The following is a 25,674-nucleotide window of genomic DNA, read 5'->3' on the forward strand; positions in this document are numbered from 1 at the left end:
CTCCTCTTCTCGACCGGCCGCCGTGTTGCCAGGTTTGACAAAGAGAGGAACCCTTGGCAGAACCAAGGCACGCCGGCGTCTTAAAAAATAGCCACATTTCTGTGTAAGGCCAATATGAGTTTAAACACGACTGTTAACAAGAAAGAAACTGTGAACTACCACCGCAGCACGGCTTTTCTTATATTTGGCCCACAGTTATTTTTATAGATGATTGTATCTTCGGTAAGTGTGTTCAAATTCGCCATAACTCGAATTTTTAAAAGAAATCTCTGAAACCTGTCCAACAGTCAAATCTGGCAACACGCCGCGACATTTATTTTGAAAAGCCCACAACGCGGAAGTTACACAGATAAGTCCACCGAGCAGAAACACGTTGATCTAAGTTGTCAATCAAACTGGAACCAGCCACTCGACAGTCAGAGCCAAGTTGTTGGACGCAAATTCAGGTTTTTCCTCAGTATTTCTCACGTTATGAACGGGTCCGTGTCGGCTGGTGGTTCTGCGTGGCTTCAGACCGCCGGAGAATCTGCAGGTTTTTAATGGAGCGGATCCCTACAAACCTGCAGACTCGAGCTAACCCATTTTTATTTAACTGCTTCACGACGCCTTTTCGCTGCCTTCGTTAAAAAAAAAAAAATGAGGACGACGCTCGCCCTGTTTCATGCCCTCTCATGCTGCTGCTTGGCCGCTGCTACTCTCTCCAAAACTGATGCCAAGAAGTCTCATAAAGCTGAGACGGAGGTGAGGAACTTTGGCCTCCACCTGGATGTTTCTGTTTTCCTGCTCAGGTGCCTCTCATCTGTGATCTGTCGCTGAAGTGAGAAATGTGCTTGATCCCTCTGTCTAGACATCCCCGGCGGAGTTATCCGTGTTGGAGAGAGGCCTGGTTGTGTCAGATCCGCACTGGAAAGACATAGTGAGGGAGGAAAAAAGGCACTGTGCGCACATCAAGAGAACATTTCAAGGGCCAGTGCTGGGATATGTCACCCCTGTAAGTGTGAAGTCCGCTCCCTGCTGCACACACAGCCCCCCTCATAGATCTGTTACTGCAGCCTCAAAAAGGAGAAGCTCGGAGGGTTTCGGTCTGTCCTCTCCACATACAAAACTCACATTCAGAGGAGCCTGACACTGCAGTTCTTCCTCACCAAACTGGTTGTAAAAAGATCCTGTTTACAAAAAAATTTTAGATGTCTCTCTCTCTGCGTGTGTGTCTCTGTATTCAAATGTTCACGACGTCTGAGTTGGCCAGATAAATGGGGAATCTGTCAAAATTGTTGACGTTCTCTCCTTTTCGCATGTCCCTTCATTTGAGACTCTTTGTATAATAATTGAATCATTATCGTCTCTTGTGTGTCTAAATGCTGTATTGTCTGCCAATGTGTGAGTTGCGGACTGGCCACCTGATAAAACAAGTAATTTAACTTCATCACCTTTGGCTCTGAGTACTGTCACAGTCTCAATGAGGCAGCAGTAATAATGATTTTAGTTGGAGTTGTAAGCCTGGGAAGAGCTCCAGTGTCACCAAAATAAAGGAACGAATCCTTGAATGCTTTGACACAGTCTCTGAATTACTTCTGTCTTGCTTTCCCATCTTGCAGTGGAATTCCCACGGCTATGATGTGGCCAAAATATTTGGGTCCAAACTGACTTCATTGTCACCAGTGTGGCTTCAGCTCCGCCGGCGAGGACCTGAAACCTTTGATGTTACAGGACTTCACGACCATGACCCAGGTGAACAACCCGCATCGCTGACAGCCAAACAGGAAGCACTTGACGAATGGACTAATAATGTATGTAAAGTAAAAGGGTCTCTTTGTCTTTCAAGGATGGGTCAAAGCTGTGCGCAAGTCTAACAAAAGAGTCAGGCTGGGTGAGTGATGTCCTCCCTCCCCACAGCTCAACTCAGGTCTGTTGATTTGGCCCAGTGCAAGAAGCTCGTGTTCATCATTAAAACCCTCCATTCTCTGTACACCCAGTTCCTCGGCTGCTATTTGATGGCTGGTCTTACCAGGACTACATGAACGTACTGGGGAGCGAAGATGAAATCGAGGAACTAGGAAGTGAGCTGGTGGATGTTGCAAAGGTAATGAAGCGTTTTTCTAGCGCCATGTCTCTTGCAGCAAAGTAAAACTTTAGTACTGGTTGTGTAATGAAGCTGCATCCTTGCAGACAGAAGGTTTTGATGGTTTCACCTTGGAGCTGTGGAGCCAGCTGGGAGGCAACAAAAGAAAGTGAGTGAGTGAGTTAATGCCAGACCGGAGAATCCTAAACCTTGATCATTTTATTGTTGAGGGAAATAAAATGAATCAAACATGTGATATCCTTTTTTCCAGGGAGCTGGTGCATTTGGTGAAACACATATGTGAGACTTTGAATGCCAAAAAATTAGACTGTGTGCTTGTCATTCCACCTGCTGTCACCAGGTGAATGAAAATAGTTTGATGTTCCGTAACTAGACTTGTTTGAGGGGAAAAAATGACGTTGGTGTTGACTTGCCATCCTTTTTTTTTTTTAAACTCTCCATCATGATCAGTACGGGGCAGCCGGGAATGTTTGGGAGGGAGGAGTTTGAACAGTTGGCCCCAGTCGTGGATGGATTCAGCCTCATGACATACGACTACTCCAGCGGTGCCCGGTGAGCCTTCTGCACAAACAGAAGTCAAGCATATTCACTGATGTGGATGTATAAATGATTCAGGTGGTTGTAAAAGATCCACAGCATCAGTGCAGACTCTCTCTTTTTCAACAGACCGGGCCCAAGCTCTCCTTGGCCGTGGGTAAGAGACTGCGTTCTCCAGCTTGCACCAACCACTCAGTGGAGGCAAAAGATCCTGTTGGGACTCAATTTTTATGGCCTTGATTTTGCAAGTCAGGGAACAGAACCGATCCTGGGAGGAAGGTAAGACAATTCAATGACAACAGCTTCACTTAGAGATGATAAGCAGGTTATAGAGGCCTGGTAAGCTCACTTCTTTCTAACACCATTACCTGAGATCTTATTCGTTTTCTGACGTATAATCCTCAGTTTATTGGACTTAATGCAGCTCCTACTTTATTCGCATCTATAGCAGCAATACCTCAGACCTGCAAACAGGGTTAGATACGTTCAGGGTTCCACTTTAAAGCCTCTTAAAACTTTCAAATCTCCAACATTTCTCTATAGCACACATTATCCTGTGACACAGCCCAAACTCTGGCAAAGTAAAAAAAAAAAAATGCGTTTAAATCAGGAAGATGGGGGGAAGGCAGTAGGATGTCAGGGCCTGACACTTTCTTTCTTTTTCTGTAGGTATATTGAGATTTTGCGAGAACACAGGCCAAAGCTTCTCTGGGATGACTATTCGGCCGAGCATTACTTCACTTACAAGAGGTGATTAATGGTGTATTTAAGTCGATGAGCAAATATCCCCCTGCAGCGTCTTTTGACAAGCTCTGCCTTTACCTCTGTGTTTCAGGAGCAATGCAGTTAAGCATGTGGTGTACTATCCATCACTAAAGGTAAAACTCTTCACATTTTAGGTTAATTTTTAGGTAAACACAGATTGATTGCTATGATTAGGTGCCATTATTTATAATGGCATTAAAACTGAACTGTATATTAACATTATTTTAACTATGTTTACAGTCAATCAACCTGAGAATCTCTTTAGCCACTGAACTGGGAACTGGAATTTCTTTATGGGAATTGGGACAAGGACTGGATTATTTTTATGATCTCCTATGAGAGTTGGACCTTTTAAAGAAGATTGGGGACCATGGATTATCAGCACATTGTGTATATATATGCATACATACATACCCCCCCCCCCCCACACACACACACACACCCAAAAACTCAGGTGGTGTATTTCTCATTTTTCTTTTTCAGGCTGGCCAATTGAAATGAACTCTCAAATGAGCCACTGACGAGGTTTAGTTAAAATGCAACTGTTCTGAGGGTCATGAAAGTGTTGAGAAATCTTTGTCGTTTTAGTAGGTTCCCAAAACAGCCAACAGGTACTTCAGTGTGTTTTACTCCTGTTCATCATCGTGAAAAAAAAAACAAACAAACAAACCTGTGGTTCAGTCAGAGTACAGTAACGCATACTTCAGCAACAGAATGTGCATGATCATCAGCGTGCATAGAGTTTAAGTGAAGGGGTGTAATCCTGTTCAGAGGCTCTCGGACTTCAGACGCATCACAGTCTTTAGCGCTCAACATCACACACAAACAGTTCTGCTCTTGGGTGCAGCTTTGCTTGCTGTGAAGATGCATTCCGTTTTCAGTCTTTAAATATCCATCATCGAGGCTGCCTCAGCTCCTGACACCAAGCTCATTTTTCAAATCTCAGTCGACATTTGATTGTGTGGTTTTTATTAGATTTATAATAACAGTAATGAAGTGACATTTACATTGTTGCCAAACATCTGCTCTGTCATAGCATCTTCCAGTATTTATCTGAGATGAATGTTTGTTTAATTATCTGAATATAAATGTGAAACAACTAAGCTGTTGAATTTGTGACTCTTTTTTTTTTTTTTTTTATTTGGCATTACAGAGGAGGATTAGATTATTTACAGCAAGTAGGGTTGACTCCAAGTTCTGACCGGTTATCAGGTGTCTGTCTATCACAACGTGTGCAGCATCTTCTTGACTTGCTAGAAAACAAAGAGGGAGAGCAGGGGTTCAGGTTTAAAAAAAAAAAAAAAAAAAAAGGGGTGGGGGGATTAAACCTTTTAATGGGCTTGTTTTACTCACCTGTGTACGACCCTCCACTGTCCTTCACGAAGTCCTCCACAATCAAGGGGAGGTTAGCGAAGTCAGGCCTCCGCACCAGTTCAAACACTGATGGCTTTTGACAAAAACAGTTGTGTCAATTATACTGATCAGAAATGTGTTTGGGCAGGCTGACTTTCACGATTGCTTGAAGAAGACTAACCCCCGTTAAACTGTAGCCACTGAAGATCCACTTTTGTCCCTCAGTGGCACAACACAGAGCCGACACGCCATGTCCCACTGCACAGATGGGTTCTTCACGCATGGGGGGGGGGGAGAAACACATCAACCCCATAAAGATGGTACACAATACATACTGGCTGCTTAAAAATGAGCCTCAGACTCACTTTGGTGCGAGATGAAGTGTGAGAGAACGCGGTGCAGAGAGCCGCTGTGGGCCAGGTCATTAAGCGCCCCGGGACAGTCTGGGATGAGGAGCGCCTGGTATCGAGCGCCTGGAAAAAGTCAGCATGATATAACCGAGCACAGTCCCACCAGCAGCAAAAGCCAAGGGGCTATGGAATAAACGCTCACCATCTATAGACTCAAGTTTGGCCGGTGTTGCATAAGGTTTCACATTGAAATCCTGCACCCATTTAGTAGTGCTCTCATCCACACCAGCAAAGTCTATTGGCTTCCCCTGCAATTCAGAAAGACTTCACTTCATCTCTGTACAGAAAAATATGTGATGTTCAGGGCATACGTGTATACAATAGATCATTGTCGTCTTCATTTTTTATGCATATTCAACTTACATATGGAATTTACTGAGCTGATTAGTCAGTTCTTTTTTCTTTTCTTTTTTTACAAACTAGCAACAATTTTCAAATAAAATGTCCAATGTTTCCAAAGCAGCATATAGCCAGGCTTCATTGGCTTTAATGAATAAATGATTTACTCAGTTACAGGCCTCTAATAACAACACCAACCTTTGGGTTGTCAGAGTGAGGAAAATCCTCCAGCATGACACTGTTGGCATACATTCATCATAGAACTTTTGGCAAGCTGTCAGTAAAAGCACAGCCACCAATACAGTGTAGTAAAGAAATTAATAGCTCAGTCAGCGGTGTCCATGTCTGTGTCTCTTTTTTTGTCTTTGTCCCATCAGGACATATCTGATCCTCATCCCCAGTTTTCCTGACATAATAAAACACTCGCCCGAGGAGCGTTTTTCATTGCTGTTGTTGTTGTTTGTTTCATCAGAGCAGCAGAAGCCCAAACCTTCATTAGAAGAGCAGCTTTGGTGAAAGATGTTGTCGGCTGCTGCTTGTTCACTTCTGTTTTTTTTTTGGGCAACAAACAGTCTTACCCCCGGCGTGGCCGTCTGCAGATTGAACGCTGAGGTGCAGAGACTGAAGGACTGATGGAAAGACTTGGCTGACACACCTGAATAATAAACAGAGCTCTCAGAAACAGGACAGTCGGTCTGTGAGCATGCGAATAAATGAGGAAGCAGCAGACTGAGTCGGATCCACAGACCTTGAGGCGAAGAGCTCGACACGATCAGACACGTTGACTTTGCAGACATCTCACTGAGCTCTGTGTTTCCTTCCCATGAACAAGTACGACCTTTCACAAGAATATCAAAAAGACTTTGGCTGAAATCATCAGGGGAAAAAAAAAAAAGATGCACGGAAGAAGCTTTGGTCAGCTGACAACAACATCCGCCCAAAGAATTTCAGAATAAAAGTTGATTGTAGAAATGTAATTACGCGTGCAGAATTTTTTTATTTGCATTACAACAAACAATTATAACTTTAGTAAACACTGATTGATATACATTTAACATAAAAAAAATTAAAAATGAAAAATACAATAAAGCCAAACAAAAACAAACAAACGTTAGTTACAAGTCCATCCACACATATTTAGGATTTCCTAAAATGGAAAATTCTGAGAGTACTATGAGCAGAAAAATAAAAACAGTGCTGTCCAGCAGCATTATAGTGTCTCTAGTGTTTATTCTCTGAAAATCATCACATCATTGTTTCTGTGTCAACTTCTCAGTATCCAGAAATGTAATTACCTGTGAAGAAATTTTTATTGTGTGTGTGTGAAGAATTTGGGGAATTCAAATTTCTTGTCAAACACAATTGATGATGTGACACATTTTGTGTTATTCAATGGCATCAATAAGGATCTTCTTTCAAATTTTGATAAAGGCAGCAGGTAACCATCATCCCCACAAGCTGAAAGAAAAAAGACAGTAGGAACTTATTGATTGTACACTATGCACAGAGAAAACTTTTAATAAGCAATATTTTGCCTCGTGGTTAGGGTTTTACCTGGAGAAATGCAATCCCAATGCCAACTGCCCAGAGAATATATAACTGACTCAGGATGAATTCCTCTAATTTCTTGATGCAGCCTCCCTGAAAGCACAAGAAAGACAAAGAAATGACAATCTTACAATAATCCAGCATTTAGCCAGATCCTATTGAACAGCTCCACACACCTCTACTTTGTATATGTTGGAGGGATGGTCCCTGCGGCCACAGAGGCCACTGGGAGTTTTACAGCAGCTGTCGGGAACAATCTGCGTGGTGTTTTTAGCTCGGATCCACACGCTGTCTCTCCAGTCTGAGAAGTTGCCACTGCCGCAGCACTTAAACTGAGAGTATGCCAGTAAAAGGAGGAACAGAGGAAAGAGAAAAGGATGAGGTATGTGAACACATGCAGGCTGGATTGGCCATCACTTCTGATCACAGAGTCTGTCTCAGGTGCTGAAGCAGAGGGCGTGCTGTGATTTAAAACGTGCAACATTACTTCCACACCTGCTGCTGAAGTTTGTCAACAGCCTGTGTGACGCTCTCTTCTCCGGGCTGCTGGTATTTCAGCTGCATGGTCCCCTTCAGGTTTTGTCTGAGCTCGTCATCCAGCTGTGGGACAGGTGATGCATATCAGTGATCACTCAGGTCAAAAGAGATGTGTCACTATCCATTAAAAACTTCCCTGTGACATTCCTCTGTACATGTGCAACTCTAAATATGAGCACAGATCATCTGACCCCCACTCCCTGATAATGATTTTCAAATCTAAACATTTTCTTTCTAGACTGACACAGTGCAACGAGTGAATATAAACCATCCTATATCAAACTGTTAGTGAAACAGTTTGATACAAAATGGAAACAGGTGGCAGCAGATTACCTGGTAGCAGAGAGGGAAACACTGGAGCCACAAAAAGGATAAGAAAGAGAGGTGTGAGAAGGATGAAAAACAGGACAAATGAAGGACATGCACAGAGGGACAGGCAAGAAGATTTCACAAAAGAGGGTGGCAACCAAGGCAATTCATGGGTGGTAAAAAGAAAATGGTGAAGAAAAAGGGAAGGTGGTTGAAATAAAGAACAGTGGGCATGACAAATCATTTCCATAAAATACAAATGGAAAGGAAACAAAAACGGTACATTTGTAATTTGAAATAAATGTAAGCTGATAAACAAAATAATGAAAAAGCACATACCTCTTGGTAGTTTATGTATGCCAGCACACCAGCGATGATCTCCAGCAGGAAAATACTGAGCAGCAATATCAAATACTGTGAAAAGAGAAATAAACAAAAACAAAGTCATAAAAAGAAACCGGTTGGAAAACAGAAATTCCTGCTCTTTTCCAGATGGTGGTTTAGTGCCTTTCTGTGCTCTAATAGGAAATCAATTGTGACTTCAAATATGTCATCTGCACTGAAGCTCTCTGTGTTTTTCACTGTGGAAAATGGAAGTTCTTCGTTACAAAGTTCGCGGCGAATATGGAAATAGACACAATGTGCCAGAGCTGGTACAGTGTTGCTTCAGTATTATGTCCTCTCAGGCAGCTGCGTGTGCTGGCCTTCATTCCTCTGGCATGAGCCAGGCTCTATATCCACACTCTTCAAGACACTCTGCATGACTTTGTCCGTTATTTCTGACTGCAATGCCCGTCTGACATAATGGGCTGCAGTGAGCCGCAGGCAGGCACCGAGGATAAACCTTCAATACACGTGTGTGTAAACAGGAACGTAATGTCTGTCATCATTTGCTGTTTCCGCATAATTAAATGAGGTTTTGAATGGGTTGGCGGACTGGAGTGAAAGTAAGAAGAGAGAAAAAAAAAGATTCAATGAAACGTTTTTTTTTTTTTTTTTTATCCGCAGGGCAATGTTGTGCACGACAATCATCTGCCTCACCACAATCAGAAGACTCTTCATCTCCTTCAGAGTGGCACAGCATCCGATAATCCCGGTCGCTATCACGATGATCCCAGCAGCTATCAGGATGTGAACTGATGCAGAGTAAAAGCTGGAGTTCAGTAAGCTGATGTAGTCGCTCTTCTCCACCAGAGTCCACACTCCCACTCCCAGTACAACTCCTCCTGCCAACTGAAACAATGGATCCCTGTCGGCTCAGTTCGAACCAGATGCTCCCTGTTACCATGTACCACAGTATTTTTATATGTTTTGTATGTGTATAATATATATATATAATATGTAGATTTATCCAAAAATGTTATAGTGATGCACCGAAGGTAGCGTCTTATTTTTGCTTCACGAGTCTCAAGAGACGTGCAGCCAAATTTGTTTTATGGTGCTCATAAATCTCAGTTTCATATCAGAGTTGATAGTTGCTGGAAATGAGCCGTGAGAGATGAGTAGGTGAAGCAACGTTTGTTACCGTTATTGTCAATTATTGAAATGAAAATTAGTTTGAGGGAATTATATAGAGCATGATATTACATAATGTACATATTATATATACATATGTATTGATGAGTTACGCTATACGCTGTGGTCAGTTTCATAAAGTCCTCTTTAATATCTGAAGCAAAATGAGAAATGAAAGCTCCATTCAGAAGTTCATTATTCTGACTATTTGTCTTACTAATAATCACAGATCACATAGAGCCTTTCACATCTTCACATTTCCCTGTTAACTCACCCAGAAAAGTATATTGAAGAGAAAAAGGAGATATTTCAAACATATTGTCCCACAGGTAGGATTTCTTTCACGCTGAGCCTCCATTCTGAAACAAAAAGTCGGAGTGGCTTTACAGTGTACAGTGACGCAGAAACATGGAGAAGATCAGAGAAGATCAATTTTCACAGATGAATGTCCCCCCTGGAGAACAAGCACAGGATGCAGAGGGCGAGTCATAGTTTCCAAAGCTGTTTTCATGCTAAACTTGAGATTTCTATCACATAAATCTTAGCAACTGTGTTTTCATGATGGCAAGCTTAAGCCTATTAGTGCCATATCTGATGGAGACTTTTCAGTTCCTGTTCAAAACATGTTTCCGCTTTTGGTCTGCTTTAGTTCCATCTACAGTGTGAAAACGCGGTTTATTGAGTGGAGCTTAAATGTCATAACAGTGGATGTGAGAATTTCTTTTTCATGCTTTTGTATGTGATAGCTACATGAAAAACATTAAACAGCAGACTAAATAAATGAAAGAGTGCTGTTACATTTGGAAGTCGGTATAAGAGCTCACAGATGAAATCAAATATGTTGTGGGGAAAATGTACATGCCCTCCAGCAGATATATATGTCCTCCTCTCTGTCACCTGACCTGATCTTCTCACATGCTCAGACTGTAGTGATATACCGTTGACATGTAACTATTTACTTAACGAATTAGGCAATGTCTGTTTTTACCCCAATCTGAGCTGCGCTTTCTTCTGCTTCTATTTTAGGAAAATTTGTGATTCGGATGTTCGGAGCATCACGAGAGATGTTGACTTTAAGGTATCAGTGCATCTCTCTTTGAACTGAAAAGGAAAGGATTAAGGGACAAATATAAAATAACAAGTGCATTTAAAAAAAACAAAACTTCCTTTTAGTCATAAGACAGTCTGGGAAAATGAAATCTCCCAGTGGTCGTAATGAGGTTATTTTTAACTCACTGTGTCATGGAAAAACTGCTCTGCCTTTTCCGCTGAGACCAGAATACTCCTACCTGATTTTCAGTGGTGGGCCTGAAGGATGTAGATTATCGGGGTAATGGCTTCCAAGCTCCCTGTAACCTCAGGGTCAGCGTGCTACTCTCTCTGACGGTCAACTGCAACAGTGTCTGTTCTCAGCTGAAACCCAGAGCCGAGCCTCCCACCCAACTTTCTGAGCGCCTGTCCTCTTTTGGCACGACAGGCAGCTCACCCCTTCCTGGGCCATACAAAGTACATGTCTGCCCCCCGCTGGTTTCTCACCCATATAAGCCTTTAAAGCACCAACAACAAAAGCTTGGCTTATAACTGACAGTTAGAAATCTTTCCAAAGAGATCGGGGGAGCCATAAAAAAATATATATTTTATTGAATACATTTTAAAGATGCACAACCGCAAACTGGTTCAGCAAACTTATTCACAGAAAAACAGCAGCGGAAGGAAATGCAACACCCCAGCAGAACCTTTTGAGAAGCTTTTCCTCTGCTGTTTATGTACAGCAGCCTCTTTTTGATGCATCTCTGGTGAGTGAGAGTGTGTCTTCATGCTGTCGATCATGTTGGGCAACCAACATCCTAAAATGAAGAAAGGTATAAAATGACCATTCAGCAGAAAAAACTGCAATGTTCAGAAATATGAATAAACGAACCATTTTCGTTCATCAAGCAAACATTTTCTTAAACAACAACAAAATGTGGGATAAAGAAATATGACGTCATACAGAGCTAGGTCAGTCATCAGCTCCTCCATGTTATATCCAGTCTTGGCGCTGCACTCGTAAAACAAAGCTTGGTGCTGCTGTATGTTGCCATTTGCATGTTTGTACATGAAACAAAAGTTGTACTCAGGTCAGTTCCCATTTCATCTATCTCCAAAACTGTTTAGATCTTTAGCAGAAATATTATAAGAAAAATAACTGATTATTCAAATGAACCTCACCTCTGCCAGCCTCTGCCCCTGTTCTGCTGTCACCTTTCTGCCGTGTGCGTCTGTCAGGTCCAGCTTGTTGCCCAGCAGCATTAACACTGTGCCATCGCACATCTTTTTCTGTGACACAGAGCAGGTCATCATGCACATATTATTAATCTGCCTGTGGTATTCCATCATCCTTATGAGCATCTGACAAAAATAACCCAGACACTGAAGAAAAGCAGTGCTTAAATGGCATATTATTTGTGCCGACTGAGGTTCATCTTGTACTGCACTGTAAATAAACAGCATGTATATTCAAATAGGGGTAAACTGTTTTGCATGTCTCCAACCATCTGTGACATCTCCACCTGCTCACCTTCACAGACTCCATCCATCCTCTCACCGCTGTGAAGGAGGGGGAGTGCGTTACGTCATACATGGCAAGGACACCATCAGCCTTTCGGTAGTACTGCTCAGTGATGCTGCGAAACCTGGATGAGCAAACAGTAAAAATTAATTTGAAATATTAACACGGGAAAAGAACGAGTTGTTAGGTGGTGGGGAATTTGTTTAAACAGCTCAGATGCTATTGTATTGCATATCGAAGGCCATGAAAGAAGAGAATGCCTCTGACCTCTCCTGTCCTGCAGTGTCCCAAAGCTGCAATGTGACATTGATGGAGCCCAGAGCTAGAGTCTTCATGTGGAAATCTACCCCTAAAAGCAAGAGGCCTCTGGTTGAATAACGGATTTGACACAGAGGAGCGAGTTAGGAACTAAGAAAGTATGACAAATACTGAAGATCTTACCGACAGTAGCACTCATGCTACTCGAGAAGCATCCTGTGCCGTAGTGCTGGATGAAGGAGCTCTTACCCACACCAGAGTTCCCCAAGAATACCAACTTGAACACTCGTTGAGGAGAACCGACAATTTTCCTCTAGAATGTGGGTAAAATGCCAAATTTTACAATTTGATTTAGCATGTTTTCTCTATACCATTTGTTCCCTCTTAAGGAATGGAAAAGAAGAACACGTGACAGTTTATGCTCTGCCGTTGACAAAAATCTAATATTCTTGCTTTCTGAATAAATTCAATATATTTTTAGGTTTAATATTTCCCCCACCTGAGTTTGAGTCTGCTCAACATTTTCACCTCTGAGTCTACATGATGGTTGGTGTCTCTTGGTTGTATTTGTCATGGCTTTGCCTTTGTCCTGCTCCAACTCACCAGATGAGCTCAGCCGTCTTCAGAATCAATAAATACACAAAATTAGTGACTTTTTAGGGCAACGTTGTTCATTGCAAAGATGGTAAATCTCACATCAAATGCACTCATACAAACCTTTTCAGCGGCTTGTCTTGCAGTAAGTAGTTACCTATGACTGACCCTCTCTTCTGCAAAGTCTTTGTGACATTTGGTTTCTAAAAAGATGTTTTTGTAGAAAGTGAGGCAGAGGATATGAGCAGCATTAAGATTTGTGTTAAACAGATATTTTTTCTGTGTGCAATGGGAGGTAATTCCCATTCAAAGCCCCATTACCACTTAGTCTTTGAACCAACTATTTTACTCAAATTCTTCAAAAAGCAAGGATTCAGTCCAGTAATAACATTTATTCTGCTACAAAATACTTTGACATAATGATCATTTATCAGAAATACACTTCTTTGACTATAAATGATATGACAAGAAAAAACATATGAAATGTCCAATAGACATTATAACAGGTTAAAACAGGCTTTGTGGCAGATTCCTTTGTTCGGAAATTTCAACACTAAATTAAAACAGACTTGTGAAAACTAAATCCCAAAAAATGTGTAACTAACAGCTTTGGCAAAACTGCTATAATGGATGGGATGAATGCATATCTGCAACGAACGGGGAAATTGTTGAAATTAGGACTTTATTGCTTTTGTAAATACTGACTCACTTTAGTTCACTTCGATAAATAATGCTATGTACAAAATCTTTTATAGAAACATTAATATAACATGTCCTGGACACAGGACAGAATAAATGTCCTTTCAACACCTCCCCACAAAAACATTGCTGATGTGCAAAATTCATTTACATTAACAGAAATGCAACTAATAACCAAAAAAAAAAAAAAAGATAACAGATGCCCATATAATAATAATATAATGAAAATATAATCATTGTCCAGGGATGGACTTAGCTTAGGGTGGATGTGTCCATGGGGTACAAAGGTCTTCACTGAGGTAACAACTTAATGGCAGGGCAGGATGGACAGAGCTTTTGTGACTAACCCTCTTCTGAGACTGTTGGGCATCTTTCTCATCTCGCAGCCTTTTGTTCATATCCCTGATGCAAGAAGAAAAAAGTCACTTAGGACCATCCACGCACTCTGTTTGGAGCCGTGAACGTTTGAATAAAACAAAGGCACCAAGTGACATGAAATTTTCATTACAAAAGAAGGTGACCCAAACAGAAAAAAAAAAAAAATCAGCTGTTCACACTTACCTCAATAGCTCCAGCTGTCTCAAGAGACTATCCTTCTCTTTTTGCATGTTCCTTGACACTTTCATCACATTTCTACAGAGAAGCCAACAAGAGATTTGCACTTTCTTTGGTTGTGTATACATAAACACGGTCCTTTACTTGTCCAGGACAGAAAATTTGTTTCCTTAAAATTACACCACCCAGCTCTATGGCTTAAGGTTATTACTTAACAACCGTATTTAAGATATTAAACTATATGTTGACATTAGGGCATGTGCAAAGGACCTGGGACTCATTTTACCTTCAACTTATTAATATTTATATAAATATTGATTTCTGGCCGGCCTTTCACTGCCTATGAAAAGTCTAAATGGAAAAGGAAAGAGTGTTAATATCACGTCCATGTCTGAATTTCCTAAAAACTGAGCTATTATAAGTAAGTTAGTGAAGTTAAAATAATGTCAGCCATGCTACAAAGAGGCAGTGTTTTGCCACTGACTTGGAGCTTAAACTTGGGCCATTCGGGCTGCGGTCCGTGCTGTTGTCTACTCACCTCTGTTTGGCCATTTGCTCCTGGGCAGCGTTGAGCTGCAGCAGGCTCAGCTGGCTCAGCGCCGCTTGCAGCTGCTCTCTGCTGCTCTCCACCTGCTCCTGTAACTGGATGTTGAGGCTCCGCAGCTGGCGGTTCTGCTCCTTAATGTTTGCCTGCTCACAACTCAGCTGCCGGATTCTGGTCTCCAGCTCAGGAACAAAGAGACGCATGTTGATTCCCTCATTAAACTACAGCACACTTCAGATCGAACGTTGATCCCATTTGACCCACATGCTTACCTCCTTCTGTTTTGTCATTGTATTCTCCAGCTCTTGCTCCCGTATCTTCAGATCTTCCTCAAGTTGTTGCCCCCTTTGCCTCTGTCTAACACTGTCCTTGATTTCACAACAAATTCATTAAATGCTAGCACGACGATCACTTTTGCTGAGTTGTGCAAATGTTGAACTAAAAAGCACACATCTGTACCTGAACCTGGAGTTTCTGTCGCTCGTCCCTGAGTTGATTTTCCATGTCCTCATAAATTGACCGAACCACCTTATCGTGTTCACTCTCACGTCTAAAAAAAAAAAACCCATCAACAACAAAGATCCAAATTAATGAGGAACTCACAATCGCAGTTACATTTGGCAAAGCTTGTATATAGTATATTGTGCCAACTGTGTAGTTGAGACCTGTGCAACGCTTCTACCAGGTTGTCTCTCTCTCTGATGGAGTCCTGTAACTGGGACACAGCGTGGATCAGGACCCCCTCCAGGACACTCAGCAGCTCTGGTCTGTCCCTCTGGAGTTCACACCACAGAGCACAGAGCTCATGCTGCCTAACATGACATAATTATGATGATTTCTTTTTTGATTGAGTAACCATTTCTTGTTCTGTTCTACACTCCAGAAAATTACAGTCATTAAAGATGATTGATTTATGATCCATTATCAAACGGGTTTTTTGTTTTGTTTTTTTCCTGATCAAGCGGTAGATTAATTGACTAATTGTTGTGTCTGAGATACATCATGTGTTTTTTATTAATTGTTATATTTTCTTAAGTGGAACAATGCATGATTTTGAACTCTTGGTAACTTTAATGAAAAACCTTGAAAAACCTTACTCTTGAAAAACTTTGTCAGCTCCCAGTTCCATCAGTATGTTTATGAATCTGACTGACGCGAAATCGTCCTGCGAACAGTCCAACTGGTTCAGGTCCTCCTCTGCTTCATCTTGACTCAGCTCAGTTGGGTTGTCCAGTTCCATCAACTCCCCTACACCAAGACACGGGAATTCGTTCAAACCGGATGAGGAATGTTTTCTCCATGAAGAGTAGCTTTACCTATAGGCACTCACCCAGTCCCGTGTTGAACTCAATGGGAGTAAGGAATCCATTGCTCTCTCGGTCCAGACTTTCAAACACGGTCTCCAACTGTTCAGGGGACAACGGCAACTCCCCTTGTAGCCTCTGACCAGGAGAAGATGGAAAGTACAAGTCTGCAATCAGACTAAACCTTTTTTAATCTACCACCCTAGATGCTCACCTGCATGTCCCGTTTTGTAATGAACCCTTTCCCCTCTTTGTCACAGAGCACAAATAACTCCTTGGCCTTGCCCATGGTCTCTGCCTGCGGGCTTCCTGGTACTTCTCTCGGCGAAGAGAGTGGGCTTCGGCCCCGGCCGGGCCTGGGGCTCCTCACAGGAAGCTCTCGCAGTCTGGGGCTCACCGACATGGCCTCACCGCTGCCTTGACCCACAAGCACCTCACCATCATTCAGCCACATAGCCATAACTGTACAGAGGAACACAGGTATGGGTGGGCAGTTGGTATATGTCTCCATGAAGCAAAATAATCAGCAATTATACTGATAATCAAACGCTTCAACCTTAAAAAAAAAAAAAACTGTGGGAAAAAAATGGCAATCTTATATTTATATATCTTATATTTTCAAATGAGAAATTTTACTGCTTTTTTGTCATTAATTTCATATATTTTTTAGTCGCTCAACTTTGGTTTTCCACCGGGGGCCAAAGAAGACAAGCTAATCAAAGACATCAGCAAAGACTGTGAATTTTTTTTTTACATTTCGTTGACTAAACAATTCGTTGATTAACATAAAAAATAACCAGCAGACTGATTGGCAATGAAAAATAACATTTAGTAATAGCCCAGTGAGAAAATGCATTAAAATGATCTATGACAAGGAAATATTTGTTTTATGTTTGTTTTCATGATAAACTTGACTGAATTTAATGATATTGTGGGTCTTCTGTCTCAGTGCTCCAAGGTGCCATTACAGGTCCTCCCTAGTCAAACATGAGGTGAAAAAAAAAAAGTAAATAAATAAATAAAAAAAAAAAAAGGTATGTGTACAGTCACTAAGCTGATAATCCACAGCTGCTGGAAATATCTACACTCAGTGACATTTTATTTGTTTGAGAAATCCAACATAATGTAAATTACTTGACATACTTTCATCCAAAAAGTCAATATTCCCAGGAGCCCTGTTTGCTAAAAGGCAGTGCTGCCAGGTGGCCTCTGTGTTTATTCAGTGGGGGAAGACTCAAATGGTGCAAGTCATGTACATGACTGTGTACCAGGATGTGTTGAGAGTTAAGGACAGGACAGTGTCATGTGAGAAGAGTTACTGTGTACTGTGAAGGGGAAGGTGGATAGCTCAGTGAGAGGGGATGTAAATCAAACATTTGCATTTTCAGAATTACTACAATTACAGACGAACTTCACTCTCAAGAGCTCTCAGGAAATAAGCCTTTGTAGCTCCATGATAGTTGTAAAACAGTGATTTATGACATGATTCATCATATACAATCTAGTCTTTAGGGTGGATGGCAATTCTATCGCAGAGGACGATCATATTAGCATACATCATAAATGTATTTATTGACATAATTTATATAGAACTAGAAATGTTTCAGGGTCAAGGCAGATGACAGATATCTCTGGATCTAATCAAGCCTAAAGTACAAACTGAAATCTGCCTCAATCTGAAATGAGATAATCTGTCCAGTTCTGTTATCTATGAAAGCATAAACCCTAAAAAGCACATACTGATAATGGAAAATTAAGTTTTTCTAGATGGTCTGTAAAGTCTTCGAATTTCCTTACAACATAAAGATATACAGGCTTTTTCAGATAGGACGCACATGCAAACATCACATGTTAAGAATGTTGAACCAGAGTCCCAGTAAACCAGCAGCCACGCCAAAGGTCAAATAAACTTTAACACACCTCAGTCACAACTTAGCAAGGTCTGTGTGTGTGGTGAGGTGGAGCGGTGTCAGGATCAGGGAAAGTGTCTGCAAGTTCTTAGAGATTTTACAGCATGTTGTAGGCTGCAAAACTGCCAGTAAGACTCCCCGTGTTTCATCGCAACATTATAACACTCCCAACAATATGTTGCTTTATAACAACTGTCACCTTTCAATAATAATAATAATAATAATAATAATAATAATAATAATAATAATAATAAACACGTTAAACAGAGTGGGAAGTGACACCTTGTTCGGCCTTTGGATTATAACTTTCACTGAAGTCCGGCTCGGTTCGCCAAATAACAGGGTGCATTAGCACAACTCGGTCCTGGACGAGTGACTAAACTGAGGAAACCAGCACAGTGCGGCAACATTTAATATTAAAGAGGCGCAGACAGCTACAGCCACAGCAGAAGCAACAGCAAGACAACAGTAACACTAACTTGTTGGCTGTCATCAATGACTCGTTGTCTTCTATTTACAGTCATAGAAAGACAGCTGAAGAAAGTCTGTGTACTCACCCACCGGGTGCCGGACGCAGGTCTGGGCCACCTTTGACCACCTCAGCCTCTCTCACACTGACTGCGGCCGCTGGGTGGCAGGCAGGCCGCTTACCGTAATGCTCACTGTAGCCCGCGGCCTGGAGACGCCGTTTTCCCTCTCGAGAACCTTTAAGGGGGTATTTACGGTAGAGCGGGAGCGTTACCATGGATTTTAAGGAAATACATCGGTTACCGCCTCCAGGCGGCGGTGGATGCTAAAAGCGGCGAGCGCTGTTTGCTAACAGAAGTAGGAATGGTAGCAAATTACCGACTTTTTCCTCATTTTGTAAAGTGACTGATTCTCCCCCTTCGCACGTTATGAAGGCAAGTAAATATTGGTTGGCTGGCGTTTGTGAAGCCTGCTTATGTAACAGCGGGAAAACGATGTTGCGCTTGAGATGAGGTGGAAAACGTGTCTGGAGGGAGTTCCTCCGAGTTAAAGTCCGAGCTGGGGCAGCTCCCATCTGAGGTCGGTGTTGTGGAAATTAGTCCGTAGGAAGTCTTATCATCTCCGAGATTACCCGCAACCACGGGCTCCAAAACCGCAGGCTGCCTTCATGGGAAGATTAGATGAGTAAAACGAAAAAGGAGCGCTAATACAGCAACAACAAAACAGGGGCTGGTCGCGTCTGCGTAGGTCAAAATAATCTGTAATCCCAGCCTTGACCTTCCTGGCTGTGTAACAGCCCGGGTATGTTGACCTTACACAGTTAGGTTCACCGCTGATTTATCTGCACGAAAACCCGACTGCCGGTGCTGGAGAAAGCCAGCTCGGAGCTAAACCAGATAGGCTGCTGCCTGGAATGAATCTATTTTCTGCACGATCGAGATCTCTGTTTTGTTTGTTTGTTTGTTTTTTAACTGGCTTCCTGTTCTTCCTCGCAGGGAATAATGCTGAGTATAAGGAAACTTTCCGTGGCAAAGACGCCAACACGCTGTATTGGAAAAGTTCCACCACGTTTCATGTGATGTGGTGAGCTGCCAGCAGTCATCACAGAAATGCAGCTTCTCCGTGGACAACAAAAAGCATGTTTTTTTTTCACAGAGGAATCGCCAGGAGCAAATAATGCGTAAACCGAAGGAGCGTTTATGGGAAAAAAAAATCTTTCTGATGATGTGATTCAACGATCTGATACAGCGGCGCCTGTCTTTGCTTGTGGACCTTGTGGATTTCTATATTTTAGCATGAAAGGTGAACTGACCAGATAAACTTGTCACCATCAAGCACCTGTGTTTGGCATTTGTTAGGAATAGCCGCCATAAGAAAACAGGAGGGGGCTGAGTGTGAAGCTCCTGAAAATGCTTCAGACTGGAAACTACTCACTGGTGCTGCTGATCCAGCTGGCATTGTTGTCCTATGACCTCTTCGTCAACTCCTTCAGTGAACTTCTCAGAGGAGCGCCTGTCATCCAACTCGTGCTTTTCATGTAAGTCACGTAATTATATCCTGAAAAGATTACCTGAGTTATCAGTATGTTAGCAATACGTCTTAATTCGTGGTTATGGAACGAATCAGATATTTTTAACCGATTACATTATTCACATGCTTACTAGAAATGTAGTTTTCTTACCCCTTTCACTTTGTTTTTGTAGCGTTAGATGAACAGCAGTGTTTTGTTTTTACATTTTATATCCCTGAAATCTGTTTCTTCCGCTGCTTTCTAAGTCAATGGTAACTGTGAAAACAACTCCTTTGCTGCTTTGTGTTATTTGCAAAATACTGAGGAAGCACCTTTTTACAGCAGAACTTTATTCACAGATTATGAATTTTTTTTTATGATTTACGAAATTAATAGCTGGCAATAGTTAAAAAGACTCAGGCAAACCTTTTCTTTAGTTTTGAGAACAAGTCCTGGCCTTGATATTAAGCAAAGAGTTTTGGCTTCAGTAACGCTGGCTCTTTACCCATCACCAAATGACCTGGTGAGTGAATGAAGACTTGTAGAAGTAGCCAGTATTCACACAGGGTCTACATTAATTTATCATCTTTGTGTGTGATAGAATTGTTTAAGGCACACACTGCTCACCTCATTAGGAACCAATACTGAAAAAAGTGACCAATTAAAATCTGTGTCTACAGAATCCAGGACATTGCCATCCTATTCAACGTGATCATCATCCTGCTGATGATGTTCAACACCTACGTGTTCCAGGTTGGCCTGGTTTCCCTGCTGCTGGAGAGATTCAGGGCTCTGCTCATATTCTCTGCCCTTTACCTGACTCTAAGCATCTGCTTCCACTGCTGGGTGCTGGTATGCTCCGTCTCACCTCCCAGTTACATGTCAACTCTGGACTAACATTAACTTTGACATGTTTCCAAGTGAAATATTGATGAAAATTATGCTATATATGTATAGAATGTCATGTACCATATATCTGAGTGCAAAGTGTTCATTTATATAACCTCTACCTGATCTCTCTCTTATTTTTTAGAACCTAAGGTGGCTTGAATCAAACCGCTTTGTTTGGACTAATGGTCTTCAGGCTCTTTTTGTTTTCCAGAGAACAGGTTAGATTTGTTCAGCAGTGCATTTACATCACAGCTAATCCATTTTCTCTTTGTAACTGAGTAACTGATCTTTTTTATGTTAACAGGGGCAGTGTTGTATTACTACTTATACAAGCGCACAGCAGAGCATATGGGAGACCCGAGGCTGTACGAGGACTCCCTGTGGCTGCGTGACGCCTTTGCCAGGGCTCGTCAGTGAAGAAAGAACAGGATCTGACAAGAAAACTCTCCAAGTTCCCTGACAACAATATAAACATCATCACATTTCGCTTTTCAGACCCTCTGGACTATTTTCTTACGTTTCTTCAGAAAGCCTGCACAAAGAGCAAAATAATGGGCTGATGTTGAGTGCAAAAGGAACTATCACAGCGATGAAGCAAAGTCTCAAGCACATATTGCGTTTGCTGGTTCTCCATAGCCAAGTGGGCAGCCAGTTAAATGGTTTACAGTGGCAGGTAAACCAACTGTGGCGTGTGTGTTATTGTTTTAATCTGGATTGGGTCTGTTAATCTATGTGGCCCTTGCAAATCATCTTGGGTTGTGAACAGAACACAACACAAACATTAGAGAAAGTTATTTCAGGTCTTGCCTCTTATGGCAGTAGTTTACTCTTGAATTTATATAATTACATGTAGTAAGATATTTTAGTTGGAAAATGTTTCCCATGCAAAAAAAGGAACCCACTGGTTTATTTTGCCTTATAACAGATGACAAATGTTTTAATAAGCCAACTTTCATTTGAATCGTCTGTCTTTGAGTAAGGATCTTTGAATCCTGTTATTGTTGTTTTTATTAAATAATCCTTCTGTAATCCCTGTGTAATCCTTCATCACTGGAGTAGTCAGTATTATCCTGGAGACAAGGTGAGACAGACATGCTCTATATTTAACACAAAGATTAATCAGGGATTGAGGTTTTAGGCGCCACTAGTGAAACGCACCATAAATAGTCCACGCTGCGTTAAAATAAACCTACTCTAATCACTCAACATGTTAAATTCCAGCGCACTTTGGCTCTGTCTTATAAAATCAGTTAACCAACATTTATATAACAGTTAAATTTAAGAGATTATGAGAACTGTGAATTAATGAATTTGGAAAATCAAGGGACACCAAAAGTTGTACAAATCCCCTTTACTTGTGAAAACAAAATCAAGAGTCCATTAGATCCCACAATATCAGTGCAGTCCAATTGAATCCAAAATCCAGTTTGTGTTGGCTATGATGTCCCTCATTCCACTGGAATGTATCATATCATTACAAGTTGGTCACCCCAAACTGCAGGAACACAAGAGGGAGAGGAAGCACTGTTAGCAAATACAAAGCTGTTTCATTGATTTAAAATCTAAACCTTAAGATTTAATTATTTCTACTGACCTTCATACGTAGATGCCAACCCAGAGTAGCAAGAATAGCACACCGAAGCCCATGAAAAGTGAAGCCACAAGGGAGATCAGCAGCTCTTTGTAGACATCCCTGGTGTATTTTGTTGAAGTCACCTCATAGCTGATGAAACGTTAAGGCAAGCCCCCCCCAAAAAAAGAAAAGACAATGCCCGAGACCTACAACTTTCTGTGTTCCACTCGTTTCCTCTGTTGCTTATTATGTAATGGGATGTATTGTTGGCGTGTTATACCACACTGTGTGTCTGTATCTGTATCCCAATTAAAATATTGAAAAATTAGCATTTCCTTAATCGACAAAAACAGGCCTTATTACATCAGTAATAACACCAGCTGTAGATGAGTACACATTTAATGTCAAATTGAAGACGATTTGTTATATTTCGTTGTGTTATTTCTATTTGTATGTGCTTTTTATTATTTATTTTTTTTTTTTTTTTACTTAAGTGCTTTGAGCTCTGGCACAATCAATTGACTGTTTAAAACTAATCAGCAGCTACTTAGCTCAGTCATTTTTGAAGTCCCTGATGTTTGAGACTTTTTGGCAAAAATAAACAGAATCATGGGAAAGTGTGACAGATGTTTTCTGATATTTCCTTCTCCTGAGGTAAAACTAAATACAGGTCAGAATTACTGTTGTGATCCGTAACTTCATCTTAAGGAAAGGCATTACTGCAGGTTAACTGCATTTAATGGTCTGCGGCCAACCGTTCATGTGGAACAAGCAGTGAAAGGATACACAAAAAACCAGGCGGTGAAGAACATGCCGATGGCCAGCAGGACCACAGTCAGATGGGGGAACACAGCCGGGTTCACCGGGCTGGTGTATCTGGTCATGGCCTCAAGTTCCTGCAGAGAGAGAGCAGATGCAGGTGGATCAGACCTCCACAGTTTAGACAGTAGCGCGATTAGTGTATACAGACAGTTCGTCTTTCTGTTTTGCCGGCAGGGTAAGACAGCACAGGAGCCAAGGAAGACCCTCACATACTGATACATGCTGCTAATGGGAATCTTATATTTTTTTTTTATGAATGCACGACATCGACATCGACCCTGCAGAGCGTCTGTGCTGTCTGCAGCTCCAGTTTACGGTCAGTTTCCTCTTTAACAAACTGGTTGAATTGTGACTTTAATTTATGAGGCGCTAACGATCCTCGGCTAGTCTGGAGCTAACCAAACTGCTGTTTCATACAAAGCGCGGCTTTTAAAACGTTCAGCTGGGAATAACATCCACACATAACCCGCATGCGAATGTTTATTGGAGCTGAATTTGTAGAAACGATATAAAGCTGTTCAGTTTTACCATTTTGTAGTAAAGCGGGGCTCTTGCCTCTCCAGTCCAAGATGATAGGGCCACGTACTGACTATCGCTTCCTGGCACGGTGCTGACGTGGGACTTACGTATAAACGTCATGACGTAAGATATTCCCTGACTTTAGTCTGTCAGGCTTCTCCTCCACTCCGGCTGGGCACAAAAAATATCTTTCTTCAGTAAAATTGTTGGAGTGTAGTAATAATTTTTGTGTGTATTTTTACTTGGAGTATGCACTCAATGCCCAACAGATGCATGTGCAATCTGTTTTTTTTAAGTTGCAGCTGGTTCAGGTGGAGCTAATTTTGATTATTTAATGTAAAAACATCTTCAGTTATTTCGATTTTTTTTTGTATATAAGAGCAATCACACCGAAAGTTGGAATCTAATCGTCACTGGCAAGAGAAACAGGAATCGTCGTTTTTGGTTTTTTTTTTTTTTTTTTGGTGGCGATAGGTTTATTTATTTATTTATTTACTTTTTTTCTTTTAACCTTACAGGCAATTTTAAGGGTATAATTGTAAAATGCATCTTTTACAAGTCTTGTATCTTCTACTGCCATCTAACGGACAGACTGAACAACTAACTGATTTCCAGCCCAGAACAGGACAATCAAGCAGGACACAAAATTCAATCACAAATTTATTTACTGCATGCACTCAGAGTATTACAGCATCATTTTGACAAAAGGCTTAGCAAATGTAATGATAAAATGAGATAAAAACAAAAAGCAGACATACTGAAGTAAGTGAGAAGTCCTGGTGTTATGACAATTTGTTTTAACAAACAGACCTAAATTTGTGTTTTTATGTTAATCAATCGTGTCTGAGCTCCAATAGCTAAAAGTTAATATATATTATTGACAACACAACAACCAAAAAAAAAGAAAAAAGAAAAGAATCCACCGTAAAAACAATTTGATAAAACACCTCCGATAAAAAGGGGCAGTGGCAATAACAAAATGAAGCCATACAGTTACATGTAACGCAGTTCTACCCGAGTATTTGAAACCAGTCTGGTGCACCGGATAGAGCAAAAGCAGTTCATATATACAGTGCAGAAAGTGCTACAGTGGTTTCATTATGCTAGCTGGTGCCTTATAAATAAGCTAAAATAGTACAGTATACCCACTTAAGTAATAATAATTATACTAAAAATATTATACAGTGTTGTCAAATAATTCCATAAAGTTTTGTCTGATGGCTGTTCTTCCTACATTTTACATTTGAGACACACAATTTAGTGTGTGTGTGTGTGTGTGTGTGTGTGTGTGTGTGTTGCGTGTTTTTTTTTTTTTTCTGAATACATACAAATATGTAATGTACATGTTTAACAACAATTTTGACAAAACCAACCAAAGTTTGATGGTGTAAGTAAATGAAGAGTGCTTTTAAAACAAGAAATAATTACAGGAGGGAAAATATCGTACAATTCAGTTATATCAAAAGACTTATCACTGTATGTTAATAGTATAAGCAAAGGAAAAATATAAAAAAAAAACATCCAAAGAAAGTGTTTAAGGTTGTCATATCTAATTTTGTCTGTGCAGTGTGCGTGAATAAATTCACTTGAGTTTATGATACCTGTTAGATGAGATGCAACGTTTTGGGGAAATGATTGGGCATCACCTGAAACAATAAATGCCATTTATTACCTTACCACCATTCTGTCCAGTTAGGAAAATACAGTGTAAACTATTCCAGTGCTCCTTGAAATATTGTCAGTGTCTGACTTTTGTCATGCACATTATAAATCGTGTTTCTACACGGCCATTTCCAGTGAATTGCTTACTTATCCAGTCTTATCTTATCTATGATATCCATATTAATCTGTTGAAATGGATGCTTGTGTTTAAGGAGTGGCCACGATGATTCATTTTGAGTTTAATGCATTTGCATAAACATTTTCATAGAACAATTAGAGTTTTAATTCAATGTCACAATTGAGATAAAAATACTGCACAGTATTTTCCTGTCAGTACAGTGTTCAGTCAGATGCTGAATGAGGAGACAGCAGACAGTCTGGCTGGCTGCTGCAGTCTATAAGACAAAGCTCCACTGTC

General features: G+C 41.0%; 6 protein-coding genes across 9 annotated transcripts; 2 read left to right on the forward strand and 4 right to left on the reverse strand.

The window, feature by feature from the left end:
* Positions 1-373: 373 nt before the first annotated feature.
* chid1 (chitinase domain containing 1) lies at positions 374-4,482 on the forward strand. Its single transcript, XM_029522683.1, has 12 exons — positions 374-741; positions 848-991; positions 1,599-1,731; positions 1,826-1,870; positions 1,977-2,083; positions 2,170-2,231; positions 2,334-2,423; positions 2,534-2,635; positions 2,750-2,899; positions 3,290-3,370; positions 3,456-3,498; positions 3,626-4,482. The coding sequence occupies exons 1-12, from the start codon at positions 637-639 to the stop codon at positions 3,722-3,724; spliced, it is 1,161 nt and encodes a 386-aa protein (XP_029378543.1). The 5' UTR covers positions 374-636; the 3' UTR covers positions 3,725-4,482.
* On the reverse strand, positions 4,444-6,388 carry gatd1 (glutamine amidotransferase class 1 domain containing 1). Of its 2 annotated transcripts, XM_029522684.1 has the most exons (7): positions 6,236-6,388; positions 6,066-6,142; positions 5,291-5,396; positions 5,104-5,211; positions 4,920-5,011; positions 4,739-4,832; positions 4,444-4,638 (listed from the first exon to the last, which is right to left on the reverse strand). In XM_029522684.1, exons 1-7 carry the CDS (start codon positions 6,282-6,284, stop codon positions 4,523-4,525), a joined length of 642 nt encoding a protein of 213 aa, XP_029378544.1. In that variant the 5' UTR covers positions 6,285-6,388; the 3' UTR covers positions 4,444-4,522. The 2 variants fall into 2 exon arrangements, with proteins under 2 accessions (XP_029378544.1, XP_029378545.1); XM_029522685.1 differs by lacking the exon at positions 5,104-5,211.
* Positions 6,389-6,473: 85 nt separating this feature from the next.
* On the reverse strand, positions 6,474-10,826 carry cd151 (CD151 molecule). Of its 2 annotated transcripts, XM_029522855.1 has the most exons (9): positions 10,686-10,826; positions 9,671-9,755; positions 8,923-9,114; positions 8,221-8,295; positions 7,906-7,926; positions 7,531-7,635; positions 7,212-7,367; positions 7,042-7,128; positions 6,474-6,945 (listed from the first exon to the last, which is right to left on the reverse strand). In XM_029522855.1, exons 2-9 carry the CDS (start codon positions 9,752-9,754, stop codon positions 6,886-6,888), a joined length of 780 nt encoding a protein of 259 aa, XP_029378715.1. In that variant the 5' UTR covers position 9,755; positions 10,686-10,826; the 3' UTR covers positions 6,474-6,885. The 2 variants fall into 2 exon arrangements, with proteins under 2 accessions (XP_029378715.1, XP_029378716.1); XM_029522856.1 differs by lacking the exon at positions 7,906-7,926.
* Positions 10,827-11,005: 179 nt separating this feature from the next.
* Positions 11,006-18,506, reverse strand: cracr2b (calcium release activated channel regulator 2B). 2 transcript variants are annotated; one of them, XM_029523250.1, is made up of 18 exons: positions 18,369-18,506; positions 16,116-16,363; positions 15,928-16,039; positions 15,695-15,845; positions 15,263-15,409; positions 15,057-15,147; positions 14,870-14,965; positions 14,592-14,779; positions 14,060-14,131; positions 13,846-13,900; positions 12,923-13,002; positions 12,705-12,825; positions 12,389-12,518; positions 12,215-12,296; positions 11,957-12,071; positions 11,608-11,715; positions 11,390-11,463; positions 11,006-11,243 (listed from the first exon to the last, which is right to left on the reverse strand). In XM_029523250.1, the coding sequence occupies exons 2-18, from the start codon at positions 16,359-16,361 to the stop codon at positions 11,159-11,161; spliced, it is 1,953 nt and encodes a 650-aa protein (XP_029379110.1). In that variant the 5' UTR covers positions 16,362-16,363; positions 18,369-18,506; the 3' UTR covers positions 11,006-11,158. The 2 variants fall into 2 exon arrangements, with proteins under 2 accessions (XP_029379110.1, XP_029379109.1); XM_029523249.1 differs by having other exon boundaries at positions 11,390-11,466.
* A 772-nt stretch (positions 18,507-19,278) lies between these two features.
* tmem138 (transmembrane protein 138) lies at positions 19,279-22,869 on the forward strand. The gene is made up of 4 exons (XM_029522745.1): positions 19,279-19,816; positions 20,470-20,641; positions 20,823-20,898; positions 20,985-22,869. The coding sequence occupies exons 1-4, from the start codon at positions 19,689-19,691 to the stop codon at positions 21,095-21,097; spliced, it is 489 nt and encodes a 162-aa protein (XP_029378605.1). The 5' UTR covers positions 19,279-19,688; the 3' UTR covers positions 21,098-22,869.
* On the reverse strand, positions 22,016-23,702 carry tmem258 (transmembrane protein 258). Its single transcript, XM_029522746.1, has 4 exons — positions 23,604-23,702; positions 23,040-23,149; positions 22,275-22,403; positions 22,016-22,175 (listed from the first exon to the last, which is right to left on the reverse strand). Exons 1-3 carry the CDS (start codon positions 23,604-23,606, stop codon positions 22,277-22,279), a joined length of 240 nt encoding a protein of 79 aa, XP_029378606.1. The 5' UTR covers positions 23,607-23,702; the 3' UTR covers positions 22,016-22,175; positions 22,275-22,276.
* Positions 23,703-25,674: the final 1,972 nt, after the last annotated feature.

The sequence above is a fragment of the Echeneis naucrates genome, chromosome 16 (genome assembly GCF_900963305.1).
Source record: "Echeneis naucrates chromosome 16, fEcheNa1.1, whole genome shotgun sequence".
NCBI classification, from domain to species: domain Eukaryota; kingdom Metazoa; phylum Chordata; class Actinopteri; order Carangiformes; family Echeneidae; genus Echeneis; species Echeneis naucrates.